Genomic DNA, 11099 nt, shown 5'->3' on the forward strand with positions numbered 1-11099 from the left:
AAAGTGCATTGTTCGTGTATAATGTGCTGTGCGGGGAGTCACTAAGATCCCGCACCCGATATCCTGCATGTGTCACTTCCCCGCTCAGGTCCCCGGAGTTCACCTTCTTCTTCCTGGTGCATGTTAGTGCTTCATCTTGCGACGCAATTTGGATCTTAAATTCCGCACTCAGTCCGAATCAGTTGGATCGTCCAACGGGCGGCCCGACGATTTCTGCTGCATGAAAGCAAGCTCAGCTGCGCCAAAATCAGTTAGTGTGCGACACAATCCCCAGTTAAATACGTGTGACAGTGCTGCAAATCCCGAAAACGTCTGAAAATCTGACTAAAGTGCGGCTGCGAACCCTTAGTAAATAAGCTCCAATATTCCACTGATAAGTGTTGTCATAAATCCAGTTTTTTTAAAGGAATGTACCTGTTTACACCCCTTAAAGAGCTCCTCCTTTTTTGTTTTTTCCATTTTTCACTCTCTACTGGGGGTGCACCAGCCATGAGGTGAGCTGTGCCTATTACCTCAGGCAGCACCACTTGCAGAAAGATGAGTGCAGGATCAGGGGCGCAGTCACCTGCTATAGCAGGACCTGATACTTAGGAGTAGTGTCTCTGAAGATCCAGTGTCAGCATATGTGTAAGACACTGCATGAGGAACCCACTTACTAAACTCAAATCTGATGTATTACTACTGGAGGGGGCAGAGGGGGCCTCAGGCAGCAGAAAGTGTACATTCACCCCTGCTCCCTTACTTCAACTGTATGAGGATTTATTATCTATGCAACAAATTGTACACATTGGGGGTCATTTACTAAGGGCCCGATTCGCGTTTTCCCGACGTGTTACCCGAATATTTCAGATTTGCGCCGTTTCCGCTGTGTTGCCCCGGGATTGTGGCGCACGCGATCGGATTGTGGCGCATCGGCGCCGGCATGCGCGCGACGGAAATCGGGGCCGAACAAAAACCCGACGGATTCGGAAAAACCGCCGCATTTAAAAACCGAAAAAGTGTCGCTTGGGGAGCGCTTACCTTCACCTGGTCCGAGGTGGTGCATTCCGGTGCGATGAGATGACTTTCAGCGCAGCAGTGCCACCTGGTGGACGGCGGAAGAACTGCCTTCATAAATCCCAGCCGGACCCGAATCCAGAGCAGAGAACGCGCCGCTGGATCGCGAATGGGCCGGGTAAGTAAATCTGCCCCATTGTGTGAAATATTCAGAATCCAGGAAAAATGACAAAAAAATGCAATTGCTCCATTTTCTTCGGGGTTTCATGTTTACAGCGTTCACTGTGCGCTCCAAATGACGCCTCTGCTTTATTCTTTGGGTCCAAATGATCACAAGGATTTCATATCGATGGCACAAAATAAATAAAGGCGATTATTATTATTATTTATATACTTTGTGTCATGATAATATGTGTTTATAATAACCTTTAGGCCTGATCTTATATAAAATACTAATTCTAATATACAGTAATGGCCATATATTGGAAATTTTATGGATCTGTAATAGAACCTTCTTTGACAGCCATGGGGTTCTCGGTAAGGGTCACGGATGTCAAAGCAACCAATCGATGTCCCTGACCATCACTTTTGACCTAAACTCTTACCAGATCTGAATTTTTTTTTTAAACATAATGGGCAAGCCAATGACTTACACCAATTGGGTGTTCCCCAGTGTTTTACTCTACAACCTCTTATCACAGTGCCATCAGTGTACAGTTTGTTGGTGGTAAACTTACTGAGTGCCACTTGAGTTTGGCACATAAAAGGCTAATAGCTGCTGTATATGGCATCCAGCATGTATGGAGAGGGCTCAGATTTAAAGCATGCATCTAACCCTAGGATTACTCATTGACTACACTAGAATCTTAGAGATAGGACCTACTATTACAGATTATCTAGAAACTGAACTCTATTCTATAGCTCACATCTAGCAGCAGAGAGTTTAGATTCCTCACTGATCGCAGGCCACATTGTTGGGACTTGGTAACCGGTGAGGGCAATCACTTCATCGCATTCACACCACCGAGCAGGGCTGGATTATAGGGGGGGCGCAGGAGGGGCGTGAGCCCAAGGGCCCACACCTATTTGCTCTTAAAGGGGGCCCCCATCAAATGTGGGCAATTCGGCAGTTACATGACTGCCCGAATAACCAACAGTGTATTTGGCTCCGGGCTCCCTTCTCTGCCATAGGCGATTGGATGTAAATAAAGCTGGCAGTGCAGCGTGTGACATCACCTATGACTTTATATAGTTATTATGGGGTGATTGTATATATTTATTATGGGGCGGGTATATAGTTGTTATTGGGGGACTGTATGTAGTAAGTTATTATAGGGAGGCTGTATATACTGTAGCTATCAGATTATTATTATAGGGGTCTGTGTATACTTATTATAGGGAACTGTATACTGTATAGTTATAGGGGGACTGTATATAGTTATAATAGGGGACTGTACCTAGTTATTGCTGTGAGAGCTGTATATAGCGGTTGCTGGGGTAGCTCTATGTAGCGGTTGTTGGTGTGAGCTGTATGTAGTCATTGCTTGGAACTGTATATAGTGATGTCTGGGGGCTGTAAATAGTTAATACTGGGCTCTGAACATAGTGATTACTGGGGACACTGTATATAGTTATTGCTGGGGAGCAGTATATAGCGATTGCTTTTCCCTGTCTGGACTACATTCAATGGGGGCCCCCACCATGTTTTGCACCCACGGGCCCCCACCAACCTTAATTCGGCCCTGCCACCGGGTCACAGGTAGCTCCGAATGTAGGTCCTTCCCGACCAATTCTAGATATTGTGCTGGTCTGAGTATTTCAGAAACTGCTGATCTACTGGGATTTTCACGCACAACCATCTCTAGGGTTTACAGAGAATGGTCCAAAAAATAAAAAACATCCAGTGAGTGGCAGTTCTGTGGGCGGAAATGCCTTGTTGATGCCAGAGGTCAGAGGAGAATGGGCAGACTGGTTCGAGCTGATAGAAAGGCAACAGTGACTCAAATCGCCACCCGTTACAACCAAGGTGGGCAGAAGAGCATCTCTGAATGCACAGTACGTCGAAATTTGAGGCAGGTGGGCTACAGCAGCAGAAGACCACACCGGGTGCCACAATGTACCCAACATCTGATGGCAACTTTCAGCAGGATAATGCGCCATGTCATAAAGCTGGAAGCATCTCAGACTGGTTTCTTGAACATGACAATGAGGTCACTGGACTCAAATGGCCTCCACAGTCACCAGATCTCAATCCAATAGAGCATCTTTGGGATGTGGTGGAACGGGAGATTCGCATCATGTATGTGCAGCCGACAAATCTGCGGCAACTGTGTGATGCCATCATGTCAATATGGACCAAAATCTCTGAGGAGCTTCCAGCACCTTGTTGAATCTGTGCCACGAAGAATTGAGGCAGTTCTGAAGGCAAAAGGGGGTCCAACCCGTTACTAGCATGGTGTACCTAATAACGTGGCCAGTGAGTGTATTGTGCCAGTGTGAGCATTATATATCTCGGAAGTAGGAGTTTCCCGACTGGAAATCTGTTTAAAAGGAATGCTCCCTTACCGACACAATAGTCATGGTTAAGGGTGTTAAACCCGCCAGAAACGCTTTGACGTTTCCTGGATATCTATAGGTAACTCTGGATGTTTTGAATATGCGCCAAGAACAAATTATAGTTTACCACAAGCTGGACCGGAACTGTTTCAATATCCTTCCTGACCAATGGACTGAGTCTCCTGTGAGCTGCCACAGTTATCCACAATGACCTCTTGGCATTGTCCATGCCCATTTGGAAGTTTGCCTATACCCAAGCCCCTGCCTAATCCTGTCTAGTTTAGGGAACTCATTGCTAAATATTTGTATCCAATCTCTGTCCACATGGCACGCAACACAGGGGTGTACAGTTCTACCATATGAAATGCTTTCTTCACATATATATGTCCAATACAGGTGGTCCCTGACTTAAGAACACCCGACTTACAAACAACCACTAGTTACAAACCGCCCTCTGGATATTGGAAATTTACTGTACTTTACTTCCAGGCTACAGAAATCAGCTTCAGGAGTTATCACAGGTGTCTGCATTTAAGATTTATTGTTAATCCTGGTTCTTATGACAACCCAAGAGTTCTAAAATTCAATTCTCAAAAAGACCCCCAAAAAATTGGCTGGGGTTACAATTATAAAATATACAGTTCTGACTTACATTCAAATTCAACTTAAGAACAAACATACAGAACCTATATTGTATGTAATCCGGAGACTGCTTGTATATGGTGGCCATCAGTGCCGCTTAAGGCTGGTCTCCTGTTTGGAGGACAGGAGCCTGCAGAAGTAAAAACTGATAACAATACAGGATACAATAAAACTCCTCCTGCAGGCCCTGGACTAGTGATTTTGTTACGTTTTTAATCAGTTAAGTACATTCAATAAGAATTTCAGCAAGAGAAGACAAACAATGGCTGGAGTCAGAACGACTTTCTGGACACTCATGCCGCCATTAGTGCAAGTGAGATTAGTTTTCGTTGTCACTCCTCTTATGGTCTCAGACTGATCACCGATATCACAGAGGGTCTTTGTCGCGCACCCACGAAAGGCAACTTTGAATGATCCTGCAAAGAAATATTTAGGGATTGTTATTGAAACAATATCATGTCAGAACTCTTGAACATAATCATGAAACTTGTTGGCCAATCACATTACAGAGTTCTCAATTTATACATTTTAAACGAAATTAAAGCTACAATGTTATTGGCCAGTTAATTTTCCACGATTTTTAGAAATTATACTGGTGAAACTCAGTGAATTTCTGCTGTTTTTATTAGTTTTTGAGATTCCTTACCCCAAAGATTTAACAAATAGCACAATTTGCGGGCTGCAAATGTCTAGTTATTAGAGGAAGAGGAGGTTGATCCTACCGGAAGGTGGATAGAGGGGACTCTCTGGCACCTCTGGTGACAACTTATCCAAAATAAAGTAAAAAAAAAAAAAATATGGGCAGCTCAAATGCTATCAGCAAATGTAAGTAAGGTGCTGACCCAGTGATGAACGGAATGAAACCATTCCGGTCCCTCTAACCTGGACTTCAGTCAGAAATTTGGATTTGGGTTCTTTCCCCCCTCCCCCAGCTGGTAGTACCCGCAATGATATCACAGGGAGCAAAAATCCTCAGGAAAATGTCGCCGGCATTTAAATGCCATCGAAGGTGTTGCCATCAGAAGAGTTTACACCCACAATCGTCACGAACGGTACCGGAAACAATGTATATAGCTCAAGTATATATCTCATTAAAGTAAAGATAGAAATAAAACTATTTATAGCACCTGTTTCTGTTGTTTGGGCAATACACATTTTCTCATCCCCGGTGCATTGTGTAGTATCCACCATGTCACACCAGGTAGAACCGACCGATATGCAGGATGGACAGACCACTCCATTGGCCGCTGTGCTTATTGCTGGTACTAAAACCAAACAGAAGAATTAAATAAATGACTTACTTTCAATCAAATCGTCATAATTACTGTTAAACCTGGACCTGAACAGAATTGCTAAGTTTGTATTCCGGTGAATCCACTCATCACTTATCATCACTAATCACAACAGAATAAGAGGTTTCAGCCTGACAAATAGTGATATTACACTAATGGTGAAGAGCAGACCCATTCAGCCTGGACTTTGAATAAAAGTTTGGTTTGGGTACCGAGATGTGTACACTCACCGACAATATCTGTGATCAGTGCCGGCCATGATCGCAGGCATTAACCCTATAAATGCAGATGACAAAGCTTACATTTTTCTTTATGATCATCGATCCCTGTGAGGTCATTGGTGAGCGATGATATTAAGAAAAATGGCATCTGCATTTATAGGGTTAAAACTCAAGATTGGTTCCAGCATTGATCACATTTGTTACCGGTGGGGTCGTGACAAAACTTTGGACCTTTGGCCGAAGTCCGGGTTTGGTTGTGCTCAACCTTATTCACGACCATTTACAGTTCCTCCAAGGCCACATTATGTAGCATTAGGGTAAATTCACATGGCCATCTGCGGGGACGTATATGCGGCCGCATGTACGTCCCCATAGACAGCAATAGCGGCACGGCGGGGATACATGTGTGGCACCGATCTGAGCCACACTCCGCAAAAAGATAGAGCTTGCTCTATCTTTGGGTACATATACACGCGGTATGCCCGCCGTGTGCTGGAGAGGAGGAGGAGGTGACCCCTCCTCCCTCTATAGAAAACAGCACCACACGGCCGCACACTCGCCAAAAGATAGAGCATGCTCTATCTTTTTGCAGTGTGTGGCCCGGATCGGTGCCACATATGTTTGGCACCGTATCCCCGCCGTGTCGCTATTGCCATCTATGGGGTTGTTCATGCGGCCTCAAATTTGCGGCCGCATGTACGGCCCCGCAGACGGCAGTGTGAATGAGCCCTTTCGGCGAGTGTGCGGCCGTGCACTGCTGTTTTCTATGGAGGGAGGAGGGGTCACATCCTCCTCCTCTCCAGCACACATCGTGTGAATGAAGGGTTACCGTGATGTGTTAATAGGTACCTCCACTACTGGTCTCATGAACACCATGATACATTTTATACTTAAGGGGCATAAAGAAATTGCTGGATACAGTAATATTACACATTTTTTCCTTATCAATATTGTGAGCCAAATAGTTTCTGTTGCCACCCCCCAACACCTTTATCCCTGATGAAATCCTTGTTGCACCCTACATGAGCTGAGAAAGAAAGGACTTACATTCAGGAACAGTGGGAGTACAACTGTCCGATCTACAACATGTGTTGGCTAGTCGGGATGTTCCTTGCTTCATGGTAAAGCTGCCGTTGATGTCACATTGAGATGATGGTAAGCAGCTTCTGGCAAATGCTATGATCTTTGCTTCGTCTACAAAAAGCATAAACTTTAGAATCTATAGAAATATAGAAAAAGAATATTTATTCCTCCAGAGAAGTGAAGTGCATAAAAAAACCCTTCATCCTTGTGGTAGATCTGCTTTAAACTGTTTATGTCTGTGAGAGATAATCTTATAAAACTCCCAAATCCAATCAGGAGTAATAAGATATGGGTAAATGTAATGCAACTAAACATAAAAAAATATAGAAAAAGACATCAAAAGCAAACCCTAAAGCAGGACCCACCCAGCTGTCCCTGCCTACTTGTCGATCCTACAATAGATGGAATTTGACAACTGGTTGATGTTCCCTTCTTGCGGTAAACAGAGAACAATGGTCAGACAAATACGGGTCAAAACCAAGAGGACAACGCAGTACACAATAAATAAGATGCCATTATCAGTATACATTTAGCAATAAGCAACACAAGTTAAAAACAGAATAGTTGCCACATGTTCTTTAGTAACTACTACTCCTTACGTAACCAATCCCGTAAAACATTGTGACATATTACGGCAGGCTGCACATCACAACTACTGGGTTGCCACATATCCTAGGACATATTGAGACAAGAGGAAAGGTGCTGTCTGTACACGACACCATAAAAGTCCATGATATCTCATGTGCTCCTTCCATAGATAACTATTACCACAGGTAACCCAAGGTATAGATGTGTGACCTATGTATATACAAGGTATAGATGTGTGACCTATGTATATACAAGGTATAGATGTGTGACCTATGTATATACAAGTTATAGATGTGTGACCTATGTATTTGCATAAAGCTATGATTGTTGCTCGGAAATCTATAACTTCAATGCATGTAATATAACAAATAATTCCCAGTAGGGTTTCATATACACTACACACACAGGGGGCATCCCGGCATTGTAAGCATACCTTTCATGGGAAAACCCATGGTCATAATCCAGAAGAATTTACTGTTATATATCTACATAAGTGACTTTGTCAGTGTCATCGCCATGAGGTTCCCTGTTCCTTCTCGCACACCGCTTTTTTTTTCAAAGAAACAAATATGGACCAAGCGATAAATAAATAAATCACCAAAACTGCCCTAAGGCAAGCAAATGATAAACATAACTTTTATCTCAACAATCTCATGAATAAAAATTATATTTGTGAGATAGTCACTTACTATAAAGCCATGTTGGACTCTTATTCAGCATTTGAAAGGTAAGTACCAACACAACATATGGCTTATTAGTCCGGATCATTAGGAACTCAACCGACCCCTATCAGAGTGCAATCACTCACTATCGGTAGGAGCTGTGTCCAATGCCTACAATGAATTAGCGGGATTGTAGCTTAGACAGATAGATATTGGGGATCAGTACTATGAGGGTGGAGATGTAAGTAAGATACCGGGGAAATGTTGTATGAACTTAACTCATATTTATCCCAATAACTTCACTGATTATGTGGCTACAAAACACTCAACTGACTACCTGGAAAACTGACTAAGGTCATATCACGCTATAGACAGCCCCTGGGTTATATACATAGGGTTGTTCTTAAGTTGAATTTGTATGTAAGTCGAAACATTTTTTGTCCCAGTGACAATTGTAGTTTCAAAATTTTTTGCTGTAATTGGACCAAGGATGATCAATAAAACTTCATTACAGACACCTTACAGTTTATGATTACAGTCTGGGAGTATAGTAACACCCAGAGAGCTTCACCAGAGGTCACAGTGGGCAGAGGGGTCCATCTTTAATTAGGGGTCGTCTGTAAGTTGGGTGTCCTTAAGTAGTGGACCGCCTGTATATATAAATTGTTCCAAAGTTTTCTGATATCTCCACCAATATGTCCACAATTCGGCCAATTCATTGTAGACATATAGGGACACAGCTCCTACCGGTAGTGAGTGATCCCAATGTTGAATCTGATATCTGCTTGATAGGGGTTAGTGGAGTTCCTAACTATCTTGACTAAGGAGCCATATGTTGTATTGGTACTTACATTTTAAATTCTGAGAATGATTCCAGCATGCCTTTATAATAAATTCTCACATATATAATTTTCATTAATGAGAGAATCCAATAAAAGTTCTGTTTTAATTGATTCCCAGATATGGAGAACATTTCGCTGCCTTAGGGAAGTTTTGGTGAATTATTTATTTTTTTCTCACTTACCTCCCACTTATTCTTAAGTGAAAGTAGCCTCTTAATAAATTGGGCAAGAAAGGGTGCACTTGAATTTTTGGACACGCCCATCGAGATTCTTATTTGCATAAGTCTCTAAATGAGGATAGTTGTGTGTTTTCTGGCCTTAGTGTTTAGTTTTGTGAACCAAGAGCTGAGAATTTTGCCAATGCCAATCAAGGCTGCAAATAAAATCGGGAGAAGAATGGGTTCATCGGACCACCCAACCACACCTACAAGGCATCAAAATTCTCATTTACATATGAATTAAACTGAAGATTTTTTTTTTTGCATTCAGGCTCAAGATTTTCTCAAAAATGACAGAGGATCCTTCACTTGCAAAAATATTGGTAACATACCCTACGTTGTAACATTTAGTTTTTTAGCTGCCGGATGCAAAGAGTAATCAGAAAGCAGCGGTATAACAAGTCAAGAGGAAGTGAAAACATTAAAATTCATGACTCACTGATTACGGTTTCTGAGTATGAAGATCCACACAAAGTGTCCGAAGGACAAGTCCGCCTTTCACCAGAGCATGAAGAAGTAGTCATAGAAGTGCATTGCGTACACGAGAGACCGTGACCTGAGAGATGTCACATGATCAGCACAAGTATCACATAATATGATAAATACAAGAATAAAATATAAATACCGTATATACTTGAATATAAGCAGACCCAAGTATAAGCCGAGGCCCCTAATTTTACCACAAAAAACTGCTAAAACCTATATATTTTTTTTATACAAGTATAAGCCGAATTTGGGTTTTCAGCACATTTTTTTGTGCTGAAAAACTAGGCTTATACTCGGGTATATATGGTAAATAAGACATCTGCTACAGGAAACATACCTGTGACTATAAGAGCTGCAAGGAGGCTCAGAATCACAATAATGGAGGTCATGGTTGAGCTTGTGTTGTGTTGCAAAAAGATCTCCAGGGCTCAGGTTCCCTAATTTATGTGTTTTAGGTTGGAATATGGGAGGGTCTTAAAAATCTCAAGGAAATTATGCTTTCTTCACAAAAAAATGAAGTATCTTTGACCTCTCTTACGCAACTTTTGTGAAAGCGCTTAGTTTGTGAAATGTACTGAATCCAAGCGCTGTCCATCCCTCAGAGGTAGTTGAGTCACCTCCTTTGGCTCTGTGAGAAAAAGAAGAAATCAATATCTAGTAGAACAGACTATTAGTTGTATTAAGACTCGTTGCAGGTAGACAGTCTCAGACAATAAATCAGGAATATTTGCCACCACCAGATTTACGTAAGTCAGTTCTCCAGTGGCAACATGTTAGCCCTTTTCTGCAAGACCCCCACAGATCATGGGACTGTGGGCTCATTGCACCTCGGTTGCACCTCATATAGACAGAGCAGCCAATCGCTCATGGGGTGGCTGCTGTATTTATTTCTATGGAGTTAATGTTTATACCCAAGTAAAGCCCTTGTCTAACTCTTCCATCATCATACAGATAATTATAGCAGCCGACGCAAGTGCAACTTTAATACAATATTCACAGTAATACCTATAGGTAGAGATGTGCGAGTCGATTCTAGTGAATCGGAATTCATTCCGAATTTCAGGAAAACTTGGATTCGTCAAGAATCCGAAGTTTACGGTGAATCATGGTAACAAATTTTATTTTTTCCCGTTTATTAGCAAAATGGACACGAGCCTATCGTGTTACATGGGGCAGAGAACTCTGGGAAGAAGAAAGGAACACCCTCGATCACATGTGCAGACATGAAAGGCAATCAGTGACCGATAGGCTTATGTGATGTCACACATCCCTATAAAAACAGGCAGCCATTTCCAATTCGTCATTTCACACTGCATCTGAAGTCTTTAGCGTCTAGATGCTTGTACACAGTGTTTGCTAGAGTGATTTTTGCTCCAATACCAGGGTGTCCATTTTTGGGGGATCTGTATATGACAAATGTCAGTTCTTTTTTGTTGCTGAAGTTAATAGTAAGAAATCTGTATAAAATCCACATGGTTGATTAACCACTATGTCAGACAGACAGGTGATAGGT

General features: G+C 42.4%; 1 protein-coding gene across 1 annotated transcript; it reads right to left on the reverse strand.

Moving 5' to 3' along the window:
* Positions 1-4078: 4078 nt before the first annotated feature.
* Positions 4079-10052, reverse strand: LOC140065489 (phospholipase A2 inhibitor and Ly6/PLAUR domain-containing protein-like). The gene is made up of 5 exons (XM_072113087.1): positions 9924-10052; positions 9540-9656; positions 6755-6901; positions 5322-5459; positions 4079-4610 (listed from the first exon to the last, which is right to left on the reverse strand). Exons 1-5 carry the CDS (start codon positions 9973-9975, stop codon positions 4411-4413), a joined length of 654 nt encoding a protein of 217 aa, XP_071969188.1. The 5' UTR covers positions 9976-10052; the 3' UTR covers positions 4079-4410.
* Positions 10053-11099: the final 1047 nt, after the last annotated feature.

Source organism: Engystomops pustulosus, chromosome 6, assembly GCF_040894005.1.
Source record: "Engystomops pustulosus chromosome 6, aEngPut4.maternal, whole genome shotgun sequence".
NCBI lineage: Eukaryota > Metazoa > Chordata > Amphibia > Anura > Leptodactylidae > Engystomops > Engystomops pustulosus.

What these genes read in the sequence shown, in the direction of transcription:
- LOC140065489 (XM_072113087.1), bottom strand. Translation starts at nt 9,975, where the DNA reads ATGACCTCCATTATTGTGATTCTGAGCCTCCTTGCAGCTCTTATAGTC. An exon ending in TGCAGCTCTTATAGTCACAG is followed by an intron (nt 9,657 to 9,923) that starts GTATGTTTCCTG and finishes GACATCTCTCAG; the next exon opens with GTCACGGTCTCTCGTGTACG. An exon ending in TACTCCCACTGTTCCTGAAT is followed by an intron (nt 5,460 to 6,754) that starts GTAAGTCCTTTC and finishes GTTTGGTTTTAG; the next exon opens with TACCAGCAATAAGCACAGCG.